The following is a 24,140-nucleotide window of genomic DNA, read 5'->3' as shown; positions in this document are numbered from 1 at the left end:
TTGTTTTTTACCAGCTCAAAGTCCTCATGAAAACACACACCTTTGATTTAAGGAGAATAACATCTCAATTTTATTCAAACATATTGACTCTGAAAACAAAAGTGGCTTCATTTTAATATTCCTTTTTTATTTAAATGAACAATTGTTAGGTAAAAGCACATCCTTTAGTGTGAAGTCTGCGCACATTAACCTCATTCTCCAAAGCGAAACCAAGCCCAGAACTGCATAGATACTGTTCCACAGCACACAGCCAAGGTTTGAATCAGGTCAACCGGCCTAATAATAGTCGAATAATATCCAGAAGTCACATCTAAAGGTTCCAGTTGACCTGATTCAAACCTTTGCTGCGTGATGACCCGGATAACTGAGCACTCTCACAAACATTGACCATCCAGGTGAGCCGGAACACTTTCAGGTGCTTCCCTCTTCTGGTCATAAAGAGGAAAGACGGTCTGTGCTCGCCCATAAAAATCACAGTGATCACGAAATTGTCAGTAAAGTCGCCGAGATGACGACACATGGCTGCGACAAAACCTTGGACGCAACTCTCAGTGCTGATGTGGCGACACAATGACCTTGAGAATAGGGCAGGAAAAGCTCTTCCTATCTCCTGAATAAATAATAGGAGTGACGCAGTGATTCGTGTAACAGTGTTCAAGAATCATTTTCAAAAACAATTTCTAAAATAAGCAAGAGAAAGTGCATCCTGATCTGAGTGCCGGCTGGAGGAGGCTCCAAAATAATGTTTCAAACTTGCTCATCGAACCAAACGTCGATTCAGACCTTTGATCTGAACCAAGCTGTTGTTGCTCTTGTCAGTGCAATAGGTGACGAAACGACATGCAGAGGTGGAACCAGCGCGGAGCGAAACGGATCCTGCATGGAACCGTGACGACAGAAAGATGAGTTTACTCAGGATCAATCAACAAAAAGTCATTCTAGCTGTAATGGCCTGACATGATTGATGAATGCTCTCTGGAACTGCAGGACTGGTTCGGGGGCTTTTTGTTTCAGATTTTAAAAAAATAAAATACTATGCTTGTCACCAGCAGATCAAAGTCTTATCGTGTAAGGCTTCCAGATATTTGCTGCTGGCGAGAGGCAAGTCCCTGCTGTCAATCATCCGACCACAGAACATGCAACTACAGCTTGAGGCGCGGCAGGTTTCCATCTATTCCCGTTCCACATATCCGTTCCATTACGACCACCTGCCCAATGACCAAAAGTGCAGTAAGAGTCTGCTGTGTTTAGGACCCAAGGACAGCGGTGTAGTGAGCCATGGGCAGTAGTAAACGTATCCCACAGAATTTCTTAGAGAAATATTTTGCGCCGCTTTGTTGTGACAGGTTGAAGTCCTGCTCGAGACCAGTAGGGAAGTGAAAAATGGAGCTTCACACAACAATCACATTTAGCCACCAATGAACATGATGGCTGCTAACAGCAATTCTCCCTATGCAATGTTTTCACGTCCATCTGATCTGTCAGTTGAACAACAGTGAGTGAGAACAAATGCCTAAACAATCATGAGTCATTTGGAGCCATAAATGCACTTGAGGGAATGGTTATACAAACAACAAAAACAAACAAACAAAAAACCCTGTATGTATTCTCTCATTGTGTGCATGCTGATTCACCACAGACCCACAATAAGCAACAAGTGAACGCATAATATGAGAGGGAAGATTTGGCACTTGCTTCAACTGAGTGTCACCTTCAAAGTAAAGGAAAATCACCCTATGGGGCTGATTTACTGGAGGATTTGTGTGTACTAAAATGTGAAATAAATAAATAAAAATGTGCATCTAAAGCGTTGCACATGAAGGTTTATTTGCTTCAGTGAATATGACATTTTGGCAACTGTTAAAGGCTCACTGTGCACACATGGCCTCAGAGATGGTAGTGATATCAAAACAATGAAAAAGACCCAGTAATAGCGCCCCCTAGTTTAAAAACAGTTTCGCTCTCCGCACTTCATCCCGTCATTGATAGTTGACGGCAGCAGTGCAACGTACCACGTCATTTATTATTATCTATGTATTATTTACTCATAACTAGTTAGGTTTTATTTATTTACTCTGTCATGATACTTATGTATGTGTTATGGGAATTTATTTGTCTTGTGTTGTTTGACAGATTGTGACTTCACTTTTTTTTGCTGATGCTTTGTGAATGTATCTTTAACGTCTTTGGCATGTGTCAGTGTCTCTGTCGTCATACGCTGCTGTGACACGTTGAATCTAAACTAATCTAATCTAATCTAACTCTGTTGATCTATTTTTTAATCCCATGTGGCAGGCAACCAGTTTTCGGTACACATTTTTGAAAACAGCATAAGAACGCATTGGCATGATCACGTCTCTTTGTTTTCATAACTGTGTTTTGTGTTCATTTCTGTTTATTCAATAGAATCAAAACCTTCCATTTTTTCTGAAGTGCTGTCTGATGTCCTAAATGCTGGAAACGTTCGCAACACTGCAAACCACTGGAGCTCAGATTTATGCAAGTGTGTCTCCAAGCTGTTTCAGTTTGCCGGGATAATCTTCGCGAGTCAACCAAAACCTGTAGCTCATCCTCCCATGCTAAATGCTAATGCTAAACTGGGATCTCAGTTAATCATCCTCAACATTTACTATTTTAGGTAATTGGCTAACTTCAATGTCACTATGTTGCTTTCAAGTAACAGATGTACATCAATAACTTAATAAACCATACATTTATAAATGCAAACAGAATCAACCGTTGCTAATAGAGGTGAATAGAACAAGACTTGACCTGAACGTTTCTTCCTTCAGATCTTCTCTCAAAACAACGTGTCGTAGGAGTGCAAGGCGGGAAACAATTCCTCAGCAGTAGCTTGGGTGAAGGCGCTCGCGGTGTTTCAGCTAATATTTTAAATAAGGCAGAGCGAAGGATGCAAACTAAGGCTCGCGCAAAAAAAAAAAAAAAAATCACAATAGAGATTGTACATGTGTCTAACTACCTTAACATCTTGAAATGGCACTGTTTCAGGTGAACTTCTTCAGGTGTATTTAAGTGAAACGTCAAGTAATTCAATGAAGTTTTCAGTCAACTACGAGTGGCATCATCAGAATTCCTGTTTGTGACAAAGATCAGTCGACATCTTTGTGGCAAGGTGCTGCCCTCTAAAGGTTAGTCTGAAAGCTGCAATACTTCTAAAAGCATCAAACAAATCCAAGAATGATACAGATGCTATTTCCTCACCAACGATCGTCTCCAGAAGGAAGAGGTGGTTGAAACTATCATGGGGTCATTGCTGAGATGCTTCGCGATCTCTTCATGATGAGGCGCACTTCTACGTCAGGAAGACTGTCCTGTTTGGTCTGCGCGCAACCCTCGTCTGCCGTGGCCATGTGCAGGTCGAAACGCAGCGACACCGACTTCTTCCGAAGTTTGGGGTTCCCTCTGAAGAAGGAACCCTCCCACTGCTTGATCACCTTGTCGATCTTCTCAGTCCTGGTGGAGGAAACACAGATTTACAGCAGTAGTTTGATCATGCTAACGCTGTAAAACAATGAGAAAATTATTCCGATGAAATACACATACATCGGAGCAATGAAGACAAATAAGAACAGCTGGAAATGTATCGCTACATTGCGAACACTTGTGTAACTTAAGCCCCTGCTGTTGGCATAATAGAGAACCAGCAGCCATGTGGGACTGACTTGTTTACATCATAAATAGAAGTGTGTTTTATGGGAGAGAATCATGTGAGTGGATGTTTGAGCACCTGAAGCATGAACAAAGAATCCGCCCAAATGTTGTCCTACAATTACAGGTGCCACACCCTGACAAGCTTCACGACAGACGGTGACATCAAACGTCAGATGTGGCGAGGAACATTCCCATGAAGAATCAACCATGGGAACCTGGTTGTGTGGAATTCTGCTTTCTTTAAGCATTAGAGCGTGGCTGGCGTGATTCACACGTCATTATGAAGTAATGACCCTATAAAGTTAGAGCGACGTCTGAGAGGTGGCGCTTCGGCGTTAAGTGGATATATGAGCTTTGAAACATGTCATCATGTGATAGTTAAAGAGAGTCTTGAAGGCATGAAATGTTTGTCAGACAGTCATAAAAGGGATACATTTTGGAGCTCTTGAGATCTATGAATTTTTAGATAAAAAAACAATACATACTATAAACTTCTGCTGCTTTTTTCAGGCTATAAGTTGCAGTAGTCAAAAGAATATATAAGTCAAATTATCTGGGGAAATGTATTTTATTAAGTGTGTTGCATGATGCGGTCGCACCTCTGACTAAGTCACTTCATTGGTGGAACGTAGGCAAGGAGCAAGTAGTATGACAAACATATGAAATTATATATCTTAATATACACAAGTCGCAAGACCAAATAATTGCGACGTGTAGTTCAGACATTATGGTACACAAGGACCATCCAGTCTGATCTTCTCAAGCTAAGGGTTGTCTGCCGCCTTAATCAAGCTATTTACTGTTCTACCTCATTGTTTATACTGTAAAAGAGAGGGTTTTCTGAGGTATCACATGTTCTCTGTATCCCTTTATTCTTTATTATCATTATTATTATTATTATTTTAAACAAATGTATTTTTAAATGGTTGATCAGTCTCTCAACATCAGACAGACAGGTAAAAACTGTACCATTGCCAACCCATCCTCCCTCCCATGGCCTCATATATTTGACGTTGGGAAACTTGAATTTAGCTTCCTATACTGACGAAAAAGGCAGCCTTCAGTGTCGCATATTGATGCATTGGCAGCGCAACATGTGAAAACAAAGACAGAGGTTGGGGTTAGGTTAGTTCTCAAATACTGGTAAGTTATTCTTTATTTTAAGTTGATGTATATTACTTTTCTTAAATGTTAACAGGGATACAATGTTACTCAGAGGTGTACTTTATGATAATTTTATAGACAAATGATACTATTTTCAGAGGCAATGGTGAGTTGTGGTGGCGCAAAATGTTTACTTCTTCCTTGGGGGGTGCAACAGAAAATAACTGAGAAGCAGAATGCAATGGTGCTCCATTCATTCTATTTAAAGCCCTTCAAAAACAAGTTTTTAGGGCTAGAGAGTGTAAGCCATAAATATTTGGTCACCACGGACACTTGAAAGTTAATGTAGTTATTTAGTTCAGTGACATGACAGGACAACTTCCGACTTGTCCTCAATCTGAGCAGCAGCTGGTCAGGTGAGGTAATAGAAATGAATTGGGAAATCTCCAGAAGATCTGTCAATCCAAATCCAAATGATTAATAATAATCTGGTTCTGGTTTGATCACCTGCCCACCAAACTACCTGCACACATGACGGGTAAACAGTGAGAGACAATAGTCTATGCTTACTCAATGGTTCCGTGACCCTCTGCACTCTCCCGCACCACGTTACCCTGCAGAATCTCCTGAGTCTTCACTGTGGCGATGGGCAAGTCTTGGTCTTGCTCTGGTTCTGTGGACATGTGATCAGTCGGTCTGAGTGAGGAGCCATTTGTGTGAGAGCACCGGTGAGCATGGAAGTTACCTGTCAGTATCACAAGACTCTGCTGCCGGTGCAGGGACTTTCTCTTCAGGTCCAGGTCAACAGGCAGCAAGGGAGGTATCTCCGGAAGGGGTTCTGATTTGGGTTCATCTGGAGTCACTGCCATGTCACTAAAGCCATTTTCCTGGACACTTGACTCAACTGCAAGGGACCTCCGGGGCCGCAAACACAAAGCGGGGGCGCTGTGGTCCAAGTACCTGGAGACATGAAGATGGCTGAAACCTCTAGCCACAGAGTGGTAACATCATAAAATAAGCAAACACTTCACTGTTCCTCTAGAGTTGTGAAAGAGCTCGACAACAAGGAACAGACAAACTGTGTTCCTGCCTTCAAATCCTATGAGCTGATGATGGTGACAACATGGGTTGAAAACACTTCTATGTTTATTAAAAAAAAATAAAAATAAAATAAAAGCAATTGCCTCAAGCCAAAAGCCCAAACTAAAGCCTTGCAGAATTTGAAATACCAAATGCCAGAGACTATTTATTTGGATTCATGCGACCCTGGACCACCCCAGGCTTGACTTCAAGTGGGTCCTCAGCTGAGGTGCGTGACTAAAGCTTGAGCCTTTTGTTAGCAGAATAAAAGCCGAGGCTATAAATGATCATCACACAATATAATTTATATTCAGGGCGTATCTCACACACCCTGTCTCTGGCTTTTTGTCTGTCAGTTGTTTTCATAGGTGTGTTTCTCTTGCCATATAGCTGCAATATTTTCCTAGCAGATCAGTAATTGACCAGGAATGACTGGCACTGACTGTGTTCTATACGCAGCACAACTGTACAAGTTCAATACTAATGTGCAAATCGAGTGCTGCCGTCAACAAGTTGTAGTTTCTTTATACAAGATTTATACATCAGCAACCGGGATAGTTGCAGCAGATTTTCAGGCTATAACACAGTGCTTTTCCCCCCATATCATTTTCTGATATTTTCTTTCAATAAATTCTTTCCCCTCAAGTATTTAAACAACTCTCATTCATCCCTTCATTTTATTGTTATTATTAGGCCCGTAAGTAAAGCTGATATTATACTTCATCTAGTGGTGCAGGTGGGGTGGAAGCATCAGGAGTTTCCATAACAAACTGCTTTCTCCAAATTCATGTTTATACTAGCGGCCATCTTGGATTTTCAGTTGCCGGGTCAAGGGCAGCAGCTTCAGAAGCTCCACCAGCTCCGACTGGGGGATCCCAGACGCTCCCAGGCCAGTGAAGAGAGCTCATCCCCCCACCTGGTCCGGGGTCGACCCCTCAGTCTCCCCCCAGCTGGCCCTGCCTGAAACACCTCATAAGGGAGGTTTCCATTGGGCATCCTCACGAGATGCCCCCTGAACTGACTCCTCTCAACACGGAGAAGCAGCAGCTCTACTCCAAGTCTCTCCCGAGCGACAGAACTCTTCACCGTATCTCTAAAGGAGACGCCCGCTTGGATATCAGTGTGACACTAATATCACATCATATGTTAATGGGAAAAAAAGGCAAAGAGAACTGTTGAAAAATGGCTCCCATGGCTGCCGTAGTTCTTATTTTTCAGATTGTTCTCTCGTGTATAATCCATCAACTTTTCATCACAACTTTCTCGATAATAAAGTCACCCTCACAAATTGTTGTGAAAAAGTCAGAATCACTCATCGGGTCTATAAAGTTAATTTGAAGTGTCAGGAAGTGGAAAGTGGGAATTTCGCTGCTCTGCCTGCGTCTCCTGTGAGGCTGATAAAACGGAACCACTTTCCCCCAAAACAATAATCATTCGGTTAAAGAAGATAAAGCAAACATGAGGATGATGGAGAATCAAATTCTGCCACGTCGATTGTTCATGGCACTTCTGGTAAATGTACAGTCACTGTCTGACACGCTGAGACCTGAACGTCTCCCAAAATGTTCTTGCACGTATGAAAGGAAAAACGCCGCCGGAAATGTGTCGCCACATTCCGAACAGAGCAATAATGATAATAACTTCTTTGTATTCAACCTAAATAAGTAAAATACTACTTCGATTACGAACTAAAGAAATGCAATCTGGACCAAATTTAATTTTGTAATACAACAAAAAGAGAGCGAATCTGACGATTGGTGGCAAAAACCAGAGAGAAAGACCATAGAGCGTCAGAGACCAGAGCAGTGAGAGGTACAGGAGCTAATAGTAGGGGAGAAGCCTGGCACTTCTGAAGAGCGATTGGAGGCAGGGGTGAACAGGGCGACCATCCAGGGCCGGCCGTTTAAGGAGGCCACAAAAGTTGGTGCCTCACCTTGTTGGGTCGCCCACTCTTCACAGTTCACAACGTCACAACATTTGTCAAGAAGACTTAAGGCCCATTTCTGCTTCCTTCACGTACGAAATTCTACCCGTTCGTCCCAAACAATATCCATGCTCTTTGCGTTGGTGTTGCTGTTCACCAATATATCCACCAGGGGGAGCAGTTCACAGTCAAAAGTGTATGACAACAACAAACTCCAAAACCAACATGGCGACTGTGAAAGAAGCATTGATCATATAGCTCCTGCACAGTAGAGGAAACAGAGGCAGTGTTGTAGGAGGTGGCGGTCGGTGAAGTATATCGCGACTGGAAGACGGATTTCAATTGAATCCCTCAGGGACTCAGTGACTGACTCAGCGGAAACATACATCACTGTAGGTCAGAGGTCAACTAGGGTGGTAGTTTGTACTCTGCAGGTCGATTCATTTGCTAGCAAAATCTTGAACCGTAGTTACATTCAAATGAGTGATTTTGAAACTTTCAAGTGAGCGTTTACTGTAGTGAAAACGGCTCTTTGAATGGGAAAGTTGAACTCATTCTACTCTACTGGCCAGTGAGCCTGCGTCCAAGCCTGCAGACAAGGTTTTGGTGCTTTTGTTTCAGCGTGTCGTGGATCACTATGCAACGCACCTGCCCTCCTCGCGGTCCAGCAGACGTCTGTAGGTGGTGATCTCTCGCTCCAGACGCATCTTGGTGTTGAGCAGAAGGCTGTGGCGCTGACGCTGGGTAGACAGACCGCTGCGCACCTGCTCCAGCTCCGTCTCCAGCCCTGTGATGACTTGGGAGAGGTCCTGCAGCTGGCTGGAGTAGAGCTGCTGGGTCTGCTGCAGGGACTTCTCCAGGCCTTTCTCCTGCATGTTGGAGCAAGGATCAGTGGTTAGGGAGTGAGTGCTGTCCCTTTGTGTCCTTATTTAGCCCGATAACAACTGGACCATCAGTCATTTGGTTCCTAGAGCATTAGACTAATTCTAACATCCAATACAGACAGCTATAAACCCTGGGTTACAAATTGTAACCCCAGTTCTACGAATGCCTCGGCTATGGGTCACAAACATGGTGCCCAAGGGCCATTGAACAAAGAATACAAATAATAATAATAATTTAAATTTTCCATCTGTAATAATGATTTTGCCTGATCTTTTTTTAATATTTTGTTTCACCATTGGTTGTTATTGTGAAAGCTCAGCAATGAGACAAGTATTTGAGAGGGATATCATCCATGATATATACAGAAGTGTGTACTTTGGGTCACGCCATGACATTGGACTAGCTTGGTTACTAAAAGGTCGGTGACCCCTGGCCTCAGCTCTGGGTTTAGCCTGGACTTCACTGAGCACAGATGAGGTCAGACCTGCCACGTTGCTTTCTGAAAAATATTATAATGCAACTTGACTTACGTTCACGCCATTTAAATCTAATGAATGAGTTTGGTATGTGCTCACACAGAGAGGAACCGTTCTCAAAACCATTCAACTCAGACTTGTTTGACCGCATTATGATGATGCTAACTGCTCAACCAGCGAACACTGACAACATGTTTTTATGTTTGAATCAGTGCCTGGGATGCCACTAAAAACAACTGATGGAATCTACCTGATAGTTATGGAACATTAAAAATATCTTTTCACTTTTCTTTAATGACAGTGAGGCGAGTGTGTCGGTTTTATTACCAAAGCGTGGAGTGTTTGGATCTCCACCTGCAGGGAGTGCCATTGTTTCCTGGCCTCAGCTAGTTCTGCCCGGGCCTCCCTCAGAGCGGCACCGCCGAGGCTCACCTGAGCCCAGGCCGCCTCCTCCTGGAACAGAACCAGAGGGGGAGATGACCCACAGAGTCGCTGGCAAACACACGCCTGGAGCAAGCGCAGGCGGAAGCGCAGGACACGGCATGATAGGCGAGCTTCCCGGGGAGTGAGTCGACATGCTGCTGTGTGTTCAGCTGCTCCTCGCGCCCGGCTCCGGATATTTGTTACCGCACCTTTCACCAGCCCGAGCACAGGAGCAAAGTAAATTCTGTAAATTCCACAAAGCTAGTGCCATTTTACATTTGAGAAAAAAAATCATATAGAACACATCAATTTTCAAGATGGAAGCTACTATGTGTTGATCATTATATGTATATGTGCTTCATATGCCGCTTTTTTGTTATCATTTGGACCATGAACTGTTGTAAAGAGAAAATAAGAATTAATGTGAAGAAATATAGAAAAGAAAAACTACAAAAGAAAGACACAAATTACATAAGAAAAAAGCATAGATATGAAAATTATAAAATGATTATATGATACTATTTCATGTACATTTTACGACAACATTTTCATTCTAAATCAATAAATATGTTAAGATAATCTATTTAAGTACAAAGGAGGTATGTGCCAAATATGACAGCAGGGCAAGTGGTAATAAAAAAATAAATTCCTATTTAGTCTGAGGTTTCAATATATTTTTACAAGTTCAATGACTGAAAAAAGCTACTGTATTGTCATTCATACAAATGGTTGGAAAATAGAAATGGTTCAGAAAACTGAGCAAAAAAGAGAAAAGTAGGACTGTCATGTTATATTGACAAATGAAATAGTCATAACTAATTGATATGAAAAATTATTGTTGATATAAGTTGATCATAGTTTCACTCTGACTTCTTCATAAACACGCGCACAGTGTCATGAAATGGACATAACACAAAGGTTTCATCGAGTTTGAGGAATGAAGGACGGTTCTAGACTGGATTCCTAACCATAGGGCTGGGGACCATGGTGGGGCCGCAAGCGCCCCCTTGAGGGTCGCTAAAGGTTTTCTTGATTTACACCTTTGGCCCGTGAGATGCTTAGTTTTAATACATCAGCCACGTGTGGTGGCAGTGGTGTGTCACTGAATTGACTTGACAGCTGCAAGTTTGTGAGAGTTAATAACTATGGAGAAGATCTTGAAAAGAAAAAATGATAAAGAAAGTAAAAACTGTTCATGAAAGCACCCGTAGAAACAGTTTTGAAAATTAATTGGAATATTTTATGGCGATACTTTTACTTACACTTCACTTGTTCTTTGAAGAATAAAATATATTATATTATTATTATATTATTACGCATGCGAATAGATATAACACAATACTTCAATCAATGTGATCAGTAAAGAGTCAATAAAGAATCTTTTAATAGTTAAATAAATAAATAAAAATAATAACACCAAAGAGGTGGTTCTCATTTCCATGTTCCATTTGTGTTTGAAGTGCGAGTTGTTGTAATGCTTTTAAGTCTCATGGTTCAAATTCCAAATAGCTGTTCAAAAATGGCGCAGGATTACTGCTAAGCCCTTAAACATACTATGCACTGGTTTTAAAGTTTGTTCCATGATGGTCTGAAGCTCCCCAGGGTTCCGCGTTTTCCTGTATGTGAGAGATGCTTGGTATTCATGCTGTTAGGAAGCTAATATCACACCTGACTATGATCTAGCGAACAATTTTCCCATTGTTATGTCTCAGACTTGGACCAACTTTCTTTCAAGTCACATTTTCAGTCTCTTCAATAGTTATGTAATCCACAAGCATCATGAGCATTTGTCAATCATTTCCATGAGATCCTTTATAAAGAGTCCATCTTTGCGCTGCTTGTGTAGTATCCTTGAGACTAGGGGTCTCAAACTGGTCCTCAAAGGGCAAGTTTTCGTTCCACTTTTCGTTTAGTTTCGCCCAAGTAGCTGTTTATCTACTCATAATTGTTATTATTTTTCCAGTGCTTGTGGACAACACTAGTGAAAGGTCGATGAGGTTTCGTGAAACAGTGTCCTGATTCTCAGAGGCCACCAGATGGCACTGTCAGCGGTCAAATGTTTGGACTTGAGCAACTAATTCAGTAAAACCTCAGATCATTTTTAAACCAAGAGCGCCATCTAGTGGCCTCTGAGGAATAGGACATTGTTTCATCAGCCCTGCAATACAGTTTTGTGACACCTCATCTGCCCATCACTAATCCACACCAGTACCAACGTTACTGTCAACAAAAAAAGCACAACACAAATTGGAGTAAATGTCCCACGGTGCATTATCTTTGATGTGCTAAGTTCTTTCATGTTTCGCAGCGTGAGGCTCTAAATCTGGTTCTCTCAATGTTTCTGTCAGTCTGCCAGTGTCTTCCGCTGGTGAAGAATAATCTTTTGATTTGTGGTGTGATGCCACTGAAGAAATAGTGTGTGTACGTATGAGGGCGCATGGAAATGATGATCTAGTAGCAGATGCATGAGTGGGTATGAAGTCATTTTTTCTCCGTTATACTTTGGGCGATAGCGATAATAAGTGAGAAGCAGCATGCGATGCCTGGCTGCAGTTATTTCTCAGTCGAGTCAGCGAAGTCTGCATCCAGGATTAGTGAAGCCGGACCTGGAGCTGGGTGTGTCAGGGCGGCCGCTGACCAAGAATGAAAATAAAGAATGAGCATAAGATGTTTACCTCAGCAAGAGCTCCACCCGCTGCTCTGGCTGAAGCTTCGAAGCTGCCGGGCCCTGCAGCGCCAGCCACTGGGTGTGAGTCAGCGAGCGGGGTGCGGCGTCCATCGCCTGGCTCGGGGAGTCTGCTCAGGTCGCACTGCGCTCGGATACGCTCGAGGAGATGGCTGAGCTCCATCCCTGTGCCATCCTTCTCTGGCTGTCTTGCTGCTGCTGAGGCTAACAGGGCATCACAGGAGGCGGCCCGCTGCAGCTGCAGACTCCGAGCTGTCTGCAAGCAGCCAACCAGAGTGGGGCAAGGAGGGAGGGGGCGAGAGGGAGAGAGAGGACACAACACCGAGTTTGAGAAAGGAAGTAAAAATAGAAACGGGATACAGATGAGGAAAGGTGAGAAGGTTTCTGTGTGCGCATGATGTGTATCAGTCAATACACTGTGGAGGGATGCAGCCAACACACATGAAGGTCACAGTATGTGAAGTGCTAGTAAAAAATCAAGGCGATAATAGTTTTTCTTTAGTTTTCATTTGTATTTTCTTGTCTTCTAAATTCAGTTTTAATTTGTTTTTAGTGAGGTTTGGCATGTTTTGATTAAATTCAGTTTTTGAAAAATGCTTAGTTTCAGTTTGGTTTTTATTAGTGTTAGTCTTTTTGGTTTATTTTCCTTTTGTATATGGTGTATTATTGTTGTTGGTGTATTATTATTGTATTGGAAAAAACACTGAAATAGGTCACAAAAAATTGTTATAAAAACTCAACAGAAGAAACCATGAAAAAAAATGCTTCAAGTTAGGAAAGATGACGCTTTTGCCCAACTACCACCATCATGTTAGTCAGCATTGCCAGGTTGTGAACACAAGTGGCATCACAGACCCGACGTGTCGCACCAGGCCAACAGCTGCTGTATAACCAGCCTCGCCAAAATTAATAGCCCCTAAATCATCTCACTTCTTTATGACAAAAATAAAGACGAAAATGATGGAGAATTTCGCTATAATTTTAGTTTGTTTAAAATTTGTTTTGTAAACAGGCAATGCTGTTTCAGTTAGTTATTGTTTTATGAAAAACTTTTTTTTAAATTCAGTTAACAAAATAGTTTACAGTTATAGTTTTTTGTTTTGTGAATGAGGATATAAATGCTTAGTGTTTTTTAGTTCTTCGCTCCAACTTGGCTTCATTTCGCTCTGTGCAGCGATGTACAGCAGTCCCACTGGGTGTTCGTGTGGTTTTCATGAGCTTTGTTTTCAATGCATAATAAGCATTTACATTGTTGTTTTCCACGGGTGATAAGTGTGTTGTCTCTCGTGGCTGCTGCACAGATGCTGAAGGATCACCATCACCAAGCAAAGATATTCCTTATGTACTTCATAATAATAAATAAATACATGAAAAATAATTACATGAAAAATGAAAAGTGCTGAAAGACGACTCCAGGATGGCTCTTTGTTCTGAAGAGAGGATGCTGCATGTGTCGCCCCTGAGAGTGTCAGTGATCATCCACGTACTTGAGGATGATCTCTGTGTCTCAATTCAAATTTCAACTTTGTTACATGTTTTGTCTTGGCAAAAGAATAATAATAAAATAATATTCAGGTGAAACAGGTGAAAAACGTGGAGCACCTCAAACTCCTGGTGAACATCCTGCAGCTCATTTAAGGAGTGATGAAGGTCTTCCTGCAGTGTCATGTTGCTCTGCTCCACACTCCTCTTCGACTCTCGGAGAAAAGCCACGTGTTTCTCAAGACGCATGGTGTTTCGCTCCTCTGTCTCACACCTGTTGACGTAGATGAAACGGATTAAGAAAAGATGTGTTCTCATTTTCAGAGGCCACTAGATGGTGCGCTAAGTTTAGAAAGGATATGACATTTCATTGAATTAGTTGTTCAAGTCCAACCATTTTACAGCAGACAGTGCCACCAGGTGGCCTTTGAGAATCAAGACACTGTGTCGTGAAACCTCGATCATCGACCCATTGCTGGTGAATGCCAACCTTTCTGAAGTGTGTGGGAGGCAGAAAGACAGGCAGCAAAGCACTGTGATGGAAGGAAGACTCCGCCTTGAGTGCTCCCTTCATAATCATTACCAGGGATAAATTGCCAGTAAATAATCGCTCGGAGGCCCAGGGGTTTGATGTTGACATCAACAGGTGCTTCACAGCAGTTAGGTAATAAATCATTGACAGGTTTTATTATCATGCTAATGCTATTAGCGTCATCAATCAGGTTCCATTTTTTCCTTTCCATTCCATACTCATCTGCTTTCCAGGTTGCAGAGGAAGCAAAAGGTCGCACCATCCACCTGGTCCTGGGTCGACCCTGTGGTCTCCTACCAGCTAGCCGTGCCTGAAACACCTCCAAAGGAAGGCCTCATGAGATGCCCCCTCAACTGACTCCTCTGAATGTGGAAAAGCAGCGGCTCTACTCTGAGTCTCTCCCGACTCACAGAACCCCTCAACCTATCTCAAAAGGAGAAAACAAATTTCAGCCACTTGGATCTGGTCTTGAGTTCTTTCGGTCATGACCCACAGCTCATGACCATAGGTGAGGGTCTGGATGAAGATTGATCGGTAAATAGACAGCTTTGCCTTTTGGCTCAGCTCCCTCTTGCACACAACAGAGCGGTAAACCGACTGCAATACCGCCCCCTGTTGCGCCGATTCACTGACCAATTTTCAACTTCCTTACCTTCCCACTCGAGAACAAGATCCCAAGATACTTAAACCTCTCCTCTTGAGGCAAGAACTCATCCATCCTTTTCCAGTCAAGAACCATGGCCTCAGACTTAGCCTGATCCTCATCCCAGTCGCTTCACACTCAGATCCAAAGATTCGGCGAGAGGTGAAGGTCGCACTATGAGAACTAAAACCAAACCCTCTCCACCAGAGCTGCGCCTCTGAATCCTGTCCATGTTAACCAAAAACACGATTGTCAATCATGCGTTACTGACATATCTCCTCTTTGTTTCCTGTCGTCTTATTGAGGGAACAACAGTCAAGTGTGTCCTTAAACAGTAAAGCTAGAGCACGCAAGTGTTATATCAGGAGCTATATGGCGGAATCAGCAAATTCCCTGCAGTGAATCTGCTATTTTGTTTTTGCATGTGCTTGGAGCCTCCCTGGCTTCAACTCCTCCGCGTTGACCACGACAACATTTAACCCTGGTGTTCAGCTAAACATAGACTAAAACTATGACAAATCAAACAGCGTTTCATTGGCGACGCGTGCATATGTGTGTGTATCTGGACATGTATGCGCCGGGGGCTTGGAGTCACCCGGCATCAGTACTGACAGTGCTGACTCAGCACCAACGTCAGCCACAGGCTCGCTAGCTAGCTGGACTCTTTGTGGCAGTGCAGGAGCTCTCTAGATGAGGATGAATGAGAGACCTGTTTATCGGCAGGCAGGAACATTCAAATGTTTCTGGAAGGATTGGATTACATGCACTCACACACGCATACTGTACACGTCTGACCTGGCTTGGATAGCAGCAGCTCTGGACTTCATGTTGTCGGACTGCAGTGCCAGCTGAGCGTTCTCAACCAGGAGTTTCCCCACCTGACACAAGATAACAGTGGAGACGTGATGGTTTGAGGATTGTTTCTTCAAAAAAGAAAAACAAAAACTCACACAATCGTTTGTAGCTCAATCCTTGTGGGGACCTCTCATTGTCATAACCCTTTCCCCAGCCTCTCACCCTAAACCTAACCATCCAAGACACATGGCTCACCTTAACCAGCAAACTGGTCCTAACTAAGTCAAATGTCCTCACAATGAGGTGATTTTCCCAAAATTGATTCAAACAAGAATAGATAAACTAACCACCCTCACATACACATTCTTGTATCTCCATCCATGAGGGAAAAAAGACACATCTTGAGAAAGGTTCCAGGCAACTACAGGGCGGGAACAACATCCTTCATGGTTGTGAATAATACCAAGCGTTATTTGATTTAATAGTATTTTAAGCTTCCAACTGACAAGAGCTCCTAATTGTAGGTTTCACACAGCAGTGGCCCTGTGTAGTAGAAGCTTGGTCTAGACTTGAAAATCCCAACAAGAATGCAGAGTCCCAGGTGTCCACTTTCTCCCGGACCTAACTTGATCAAATATAGCGAGGAATGGACGGCAAGATGTCATTCATAAGCTAGAGAATGGATGGACAAGCAGCAGCCCGAAAACCTTTTCAGAGCTGTATGGAGCTAGCGCCCAGGGACAAACTCACTCCGGCATCCCGCCACTTGGGTAGTGTTTCACCGATGAAACCAACATGTAGTGGTTTGAGTTAAAATGGAAAGAAAAGTTGTTGCTCAATGTAGTAAACACAGAATAATAAAGGGAGACCATAAAACGGCCAGAGTTACACGAGACTGAGAAAACATGTAAATAAAAAAAGACTAAAAAGAAAGTGTATTTGCTTAGGAGGTTGTAACAGGTGCATCACAACTCAGTTTGCCTCTTCTGTTTACTGCAAATAAGGAAACTTGATCAACTCATTGTGACCTGAGGTGCTTTCACATTAAGTCATTTATGGAATAACTCTCTCTGGAATTACTGTTCATTTAGTCTAGTATTTTAATCACACGTTGACAGTAGGTGATGATTAGCGCTCAATGGGAAAACATTTAAGTAGATAAAGGTATTTGTCTCCATGCAAAAAACACACCCTTATTTCCCTTTGTTTTCTGATGAGTGCAACATTTCCACAAGCAGACACACCCTTGTTGAAGGGAAGCCAAAGAAACACGGAATATTCCAGTGCATTTGCTGAATAAACACTGAAACACACTCATTACGCAGACTAATTCTCCTTCTTTAAATAAAGTTGTGAGGAGAGCCACTCACTTAAAGGCTTACTCCACGTGGTGAGCTGTAGGGTGAAAATATCAAAAGCAGAGAGCACATTAAGCCCCAGCCAAATGCCCAAAGCATTCCAGGGATTTAGTTATAATGAATTACTCAGACTATTAAAGCCATGGCAACAAGGAACGGCGAGACAACTTGAAGCTGCTGACGTGATCTTCATGTGACTCAGTGTTTTGAGTGGCATTCACGCTCATCCAGGAGCAGCATGAGAAAGTTCGGCAGAGTTCCGCATTGCTGCCATATCTGAGAGCCTTTTGGTATTTTCGGCAACCACGGCTATGAATACCTGACTGCAATTCAGCCGTCAGCTTTTGGCTTCTGTTGGTGACCCACAGTACGCCAAGGAACGTCCCATCTAATCATGATCAAAGATCATGCGTGTAACACTGACACTCCATTCACAGTAATTTGACCCAGCGCTGTCGTATGATGTCGTGCAGAGACATTATCGACTGGAGAGCATCGAGACCTGAGACAACACAGAGGCTTTCAGAGGTCGAGACCTGAGACAAGACTGAGTACAATGCATTCACGACTGAGGTGAGACCAAGATCCTAAAAAAGAGGTCTTGACACCAAGACCGATCTTGAGTACTACAACACTAGTTCCTGCACAAAAGGCAACACAACATGAAACATGGTGGCGCACAAGTAAAAAAAAAAACAAAAAACATCATTTTAAAGCAATAGTTGTGTTTCCTTTACCTTCTTTCTCTTTCGGCTTCTTTCAGAACCTCTTCCTCCATCTCCCCCTGTCCTCTGCTTCCTCTTCTCTCAAACCTACAGACCTCATGTCCTCCTTCACCACCTCCATCAACCTCCTCTTTGGCCTTCCTCTCCACCTTCTGCCTGGCAGTTCCAACATCTCAACATCTTCATCTACCAATGTCCTGGCTCTCTCTCCTCTGTACATGTCCAAACCATCTCCATCTAGCCTCTCTGACTTGGTCTCCTAAACACCTGAGCACATGTGCTGTCCCTCTGATCCTATCCATCCTGCTCAGCATCTTCATCTCTGCTACCTCCAGCTCTGCCTCCTGTCTTTTCCTCACTGCCACTGTTTCCAAACCATACAACGTTGCTGGCCTCACCACCCTATTGGACACTTTCCCTTTCATTCATGATCAGCTATAAATTTATCGGGAATGCCATTTTGACTTTGAGAAATGTGTGTTTGTACTGCAGTGAAACGTGTCTGCCTCCTGTGTACAAGAAAAACCTACATATGAATGTTGTTCAAACATTCATCTGTACGGGAAAAAGTATCGGTGAGTACTCAAGTGTACACCACTCATTTTGCATCCCTCAAACAAAATGGCAGAACAATGTCCAAAAACAAAGGATGCAGATATTGAGCCTCAACACCAAAATTTCACTTATAGGAATATTAAAAAACACAACGCACAGTTCAAAGAAGAAAAAAAATGACGGAATGGAAAGCGTCGCCTTTGAGACAAAGCTGGTTTGCCATTGGATAGACTGAACGGCTTGTTTTGATTGGCTCATCTAGCTGATGGAGAGTCACATGTGCAGGATATTTGATGGCTTTTTCAGGAGGTGCTTATGTGTTGTCTTGTACATGTTGTGTTGCATGAAAATGCATCTTGTTTTCTAGGAATGTTCTTCAAGCACCGCACGTGGTGTCGCCACAATCAGCTCAATGATTCATATACAGTGAATAAAAGAAGCCCAGTGACACTTCCAGACAGTCCAACCGGATCTGAGTCCTACCTTGGCACGGAGCTCACTGACGGTCTGCTCCTGCTGGGACCAGTCCTGGGAGCGAGAGGTGGCCCTGATCCCCCAGTCAGTTATTTGTGTTTCCAGCCGTCTGTTGGCCTCCTGCAGCCGGACCACCTGCTCCATGAAGCCTTTTAACCGGTCGTTCAGGTGGTGCATCTCCTGACCGGAATCCATGACGACCTGCGCAAATAACATACTTGCTCTCATGTCGCCGAGCCACACACACTTCCAGCCGCCGACTGAACAGATGAAGACTTTCAGAGCAGAAATTCGAGCTCACACGTCGGCAGAGGCGTGAACTAGGTAAATGTTTACCCAGCGATACTCACCTTGAGAGGATAACTGTAAATACAGTGTCAAGGTGGCAAAAGTCACATGAGCCCGGTCCACCTCCTTTCAGCGGTGAGAGACATTCAGTTCCTGAGAGTTGCCGCGCACTTTCGGCCGCCCGCTGGGGTCAGCAGGATCCCGAGACACTGTCATTAGCTGCCCAAGTCATCATTTTGTAGCGCTGGTCGTCTCTGACTGGGACGAACTTTAACCAGCAGGCAGCATTTTGGACAGGCAGGAGGGTCAGTGGGGGATTACATCACCACCACTCTGGGGCCCTTTGTCCCCACTGATCCTGGATTACTGAGGTGCTTTCAAACAGCCAGTGACACAAGCGAATATTCAGGGGGAGCAACAGTGACTATGTGAGAGCCTTTGTGTGTGAAACGTTGATGACTGAAATACAGCGTCACTCCTTCACACTGTCATTAAGTATTCAAATATTTCTGCTGAGGGAAGGCCACTTTGTGGGTCAAGGTTCGATCATGTGAATGTTGTAGTGAGGTTGTCACATGTCTGCTAAAGCCTCACTCTTAAAGAGAGACTTTTTGTAGCAGTGGCTTCATTGATTTCACCTTTGACCCCAATGGACGACACATTTTAGCTTTCAACCTGCAGTAAGGAGGTCAACCTCTACTGTTGGACAGGTGATCAGAAGACAAAAAACATAAAATAAATAAATAAATAAAAATAAACTAAAAAAAAAAAAAATATATATATATATATATATATATGTATATATATATATATATATATATATATATATATATATATATGATATATATGATGAATCAATTAAAGAAAGCAAAGAATCCTCATCAGTAAAAAAAAAAACAAGGAAACACACACACACACACATATAGAAAATAATATACATCACACCATAATAAATTAGTTATGAAACATTTGGAATTACTGCAAAAAACAAACAATAATAACAACAACTATAAAAATATAATAATACTAATACTAATACTAATACTAATAATAATAATAAAACAAGTACATATGTGTTTTAAAAATATGTAAAAATGAATAGATATCAGGATGTATTATTATTATTATTATTATTATTATTATTATTATTATTATTATACTTCAGCAAAATAACCAACAGTTCTAAAATGCATTTAATGGGGGTAAAACGGAATCAGTGACTGAAAAAGAAAGGTGTCCAGCTGGAAATGCCTGGTTTGGGTTTATACACAACAAGTGTTGTGCGTTACGAGGCTGGTTTCGGCAAGTCTAGCTCATAGACAACAATGCTTCTACTGTTATTTGCTTCTTCAGTTTTCTCAAACTGCATCTCTCCGTTATCATTAGCTTTGACTTAATAATGTCAATATTGATTTCCTCTCCTCAGTCATTAACATGTTGCAACTGATTTGTTATTTGCATTGACTCGGGGCACAGCAGGTTAACAAAATCCATTTTTCCCACGCTGGTGATTGACATATGACATGTTTGCCAAAGGATTTAATGTGACAAGATATTTCCAACTTGGTCAATAAGCTTGACTCAAACGTAAACATCAGGGTGTGTCTGTCTAACTGGCACGACTCTCGACGGACGGCTTGTTGACATAGAGGGATTAATTCCTCTGCTAATGTATGTGTCATGCAGGTAGGGTTCAGCGTTACGAGGTTTTCAATGCACAGAGGTTGTGCCCATTTTGTTGCCAGTTTTTTTTATTTAGTCGTAGCATTGTGCCAAAGTCACCTTGTTAGTCATGTTTTAGTCGACTAAAAGTCACAGCAATTTAGTCTTGTTTTAGCCAAACGAAAACTCAATGTATTTTATTCAAGTTTTAGACAAAGCATTTTAGGAATTATTTTCATTTCAAAGATGCTTTTTGTTTATTTATTCCAGTTGACCTATGCTCCATGGTTAAAATACTGATGTAATAAGCATCATTAATAAAGTGAATGAATGAATGAATCCTCAGTGCAACTTTGCTGCCAGTGTCTTTATATGTGTTCACGTGTTTGACGTTAATTGAATTGCCGCCGTCTTCACTCGGTCCATCTCTTCATTTGTCTGGCTGGATGCACCACTTCAGTTCCAGCAATAAACATCAGTTATCATGATGTTTCTATTGGGATTTTTCAGTAAAAACAAGCCGAAAACTACAGTCACCAATTCCATGATGTGTTGTTTCGATGTTTCCAGTTGGTTTAAATACGTTTTGTCTCATCTTTAATAAAGGGATCATTATGCTGAAGGGCATAGCGGCTCACATTTGCTGTTTCCAGCGTTCGCAGAAACCCTCCTGCATGCAGTACTGTTTGAAGCCACTAGGGGCGCCGCAAGCAAACGCTTAACTGGAAGATACTTCTGCTGTCATGAACGAGTTCCGCTTCATGTTGGGTGGTAAACGAAACGTAGGAGGAAGTTTTGTTGTCTAGCTTTTAATTCTTACAAAACACTCTAGTCTCGTTTTTATTCGTCAACTATGACGCACATACAAACATAAAGTTTTCGTCAGTGTTATTGTAACATAGGTGCCGTCTTGCCATTGTCTCATCTTTGTCATGGCAAAACGGGGCGTTGACAAACAAATTCAGTCCCATCCGCATACCTGTCAACTTATACGTTTTCATCGTATTCTGTACGTTTTTTTTTTTTTTTTTTTTACAATTTCAAACGACTTTTATATGGGGAAAAATATATTAGGACAAAAAAAATTCCCACTGACGTTTCACGTCAGACCAATATCGACCCGCCAATTTCGGATCCAAAACGGAATCGATGGTAGCTGACGGTACTAGCAAAAGTTATACTCAATCGCGCATTTATTTTTCTCGTTGCTTTCGGCTTCGACGATGGGAGTGTTGTGTGCGCATGCGCATTGCACTGTGGCCCACATCTGTTGTTTTGAATTGTGTTGCAAGAGGAATCATTCAGAGAAAAATCATAGAAGTAAGCATGGAAGAATCGGAATTACCAACTAGTAAGAAGAGAAGAATAGAAAGAAGAATTATTTATTTTAAAAGATGCTGCACATGGTAAATGCAATGCAAGGGCTTTTATATATGTTATCTTTGTTATCATTTCCAGTACATTGTATGTCTTACAGTGATGTAAATAGTAATAATAAAATAATAAAATGCGCCGCGATTGTGTTTCAATTTATAAGGGGAATTGCATCGCTTTGTAAGGGGAGTTATTGCCAGAGGTTGACATGTATGCATCTGGCTGCAAGTGGTTGTGCAGCTTTTTCTAATGGGTGACTTTCATGTTTTGCAGATGCCCAGACGCCCTCCGAGCTAAAAGCCTGCTGAGGGGTGTGTGCTTAAGTCAGAAGATAGAGGACACATCATAAAAAAAAAAATCTTCTTGTCGTCACTGAAATAATTAACTTAAATTCCGAGAAAAGATATATTCCCGTATGCAATTTTTAGAGCTCATTTGAATGGATCGGAAGGTTGTTGGTTCGTGTCCAGACCAAGACTCTTAAATTCAATGCTAGCAACTGACAACTGGCGACTTATTAAAATCAAGAAAAAAAATGGGGTCAAGAAAAGGGCCCTTTCATCATGCAGGGAAAAAGAGGGACAAAGACCTGGTGCTCGTGCACCACTAGGGGGCCATCTAAACGTCAGGAATGCAGCTACGCCCTTTTTTTAAACAGTGAAAAAAATGGACTATCACACCTGAAAAGTTTCTTCAACCCTACTGCTGGGTGTGTTCATGTAATTTCTTCCTACGGTTGAAGTTTGTGTTGCGCTGATCATGAAGGCAGCTGGCGTCTGAGCGCACTAACCTGCTAAACTCTGCGTGTCTTTCTGCTCGTATCTTGCTCTTTGGTAACTCTGAAACAAAACACAACATTCCAAGAGAGTTTTGGCATCAACTTGGTGCACACCAATACCTGAATGGAGAAGTTGGTTGCTTTTGACATCAATGGAATGCGTGTCTGACTCCAATAAGTCTGGTGCGCGGAATGATCAGCAGTTGTTGTCTTTGTTCAGGGAATGCAAGGCAGAGTGGAGATGACTGAGGAAGATTCTGAAGGGAGTGCTGAAGTACTCACTTATTTATTCACTTTTTTGGTGGGAAAAGAAGATGAAATACAATTTATTTGAATTGTTCAGTCCTACAGCACTGCTCTTGAGTGTGTTGTAGAGTTGCTGGTTTTATTTGTTGCCTTTCCAGTTCCGATTGTTGCCAAACAATGGAAACAAAAATAAATAAATAAATAAAACAAACCACCCTTCTCCAGAGTCCAGTCCAGGGGTCTCCAACATGTGGCCCACAGACACGCAGCCTGCAGAGACCAAGGGACTAGTGCAAGGGCCGTAAAAAAAACAAACAAACATCTAATAACCTTCTTATTGATATGATTTTGTCAGACTTTTTTTACACTATCGTAATTATTGTCAAACCTTGCAGTAGCTTACGGTTGCTAAAAGGTCAGTGACCCCTGCTCCAGAGAGTAAGTGTAGATGCCAAAGTCAACTCAACAGCTTTGATGGGAAGAAGGTTACACAATATCTCACCCTTTTTATTCTAGAAAGAGTCCAGTCTCTGTTCAGGGAACTACTTTCATTCACTCATGACGGTGACTGAAGGCTTTCCAGCACAAACAAGATCCCATCTTATAACAGCTCGGCTAAAAAAAAAAAGAAGAAGATCTGTTGACTTAAAGACTCCTACAAGCCGAGCCGACCACAGAGTTGCGTAGTTTCTTCTGTGACGCCAATGTTCACTTGCATGACAAGTCAGTGGCTGCTGTCATGCAGGTGTGTAGAGAGAGTGACAAGGAAATACAAGTCACACCGTGTGAGAAACTGCAAATGATAATTATCTGAACACAAGGGCAAACAGAGAGCCTGCTGACTAACCAAACAACAACCAGGTCTTCCAGGTTACTCACCATGATCGCACCCGGTTGGCACAGGGATGACAGCGATGCTGGCACTGCGCTCGCCTCTAGCTGGTCTGTGAGACGCAGCCGAGCACCTTCAGCGTTGTG

The 24,140-nt window shown here is 42.4% G+C and overlaps 1 protein-coding gene across 3 annotated transcripts; it reads right to left on the bottom strand.

Annotated features, from left to right (window-relative positions):
• Nucleotides 1-95: 95 nt before the first annotated feature.
• Nucleotides 96-24,140, bottom strand: krt222 (keratin 222). 3 transcript variants are annotated; one of them, XM_053857945.1, is made up of 10 exons: nt 24,042-24,140; nt 18,824-19,015; nt 15,703-15,785; nt 13,853-14,006; nt 12,240-12,506; nt 9,469-9,594; nt 8,429-8,649; nt 5,522-5,736; nt 5,347-5,449; nt 96-3,474 (listed from the first exon to the last, which is right to left on the bottom strand). In XM_053857945.1, the coding sequence occupies exons 1-10, from the start codon at nt 24,042-24,044 to the stop codon at nt 3,261-3,263; spliced, it is 1,578 nt and encodes a 525-aa protein (XP_053713920.1). In that variant the 5' UTR covers nt 24,045-24,140; the 3' UTR covers nt 96-3,260. The 3 variants fall into 3 exon arrangements, with proteins under 3 accessions (XP_053713920.1, XP_053713921.1, XP_053713919.1); XM_053857946.1 differs by lacking the exon at nt 24,042-24,140 and adding an exon at nt 19,165-19,393; XM_053857944.1 differs by lacking the exon at nt 24,042-24,140 and having other exon boundaries at nt 18,824-19,110.

The sequence above is a fragment of the Synchiropus splendidus genome, chromosome 2 (genome assembly GCF_027744825.2).
Source record: "Synchiropus splendidus isolate RoL2022-P1 chromosome 2, RoL_Sspl_1.0, whole genome shotgun sequence".
NCBI lineage: Eukaryota > Metazoa > Chordata > Actinopteri > Syngnathiformes > Callionymidae > Synchiropus > Synchiropus splendidus.
This window is presented reverse-complemented; position numbering and strand designations above follow the sequence as displayed.

What these genes read in the sequence shown, in the direction of transcription:
- krt222 (XM_053857944.1), bottom strand. Translation starts at nt 19,042, where the DNA reads ATGAGAGCAAGTATGTTATTTGCGCAGGTCGTCATGGATTCCGGTCAG. An exon ending in GCTGCTGCTATCCAAGCCAG is followed by an intron (nt 14,007 to 15,702) that starts GTCAGACGTGTA and finishes CTACGTCAACAG; the next exon opens with GTGTGAGACAGAGGAGCGAA. An exon ending in GAGTCTTGTGATACTGACAG is followed by an intron (nt 5,450 to 5,521) that starts GTAACTTCCATG and finishes ACATGTCCACAG; the next exon opens with AACCAGAGCAAGACCAAGAC.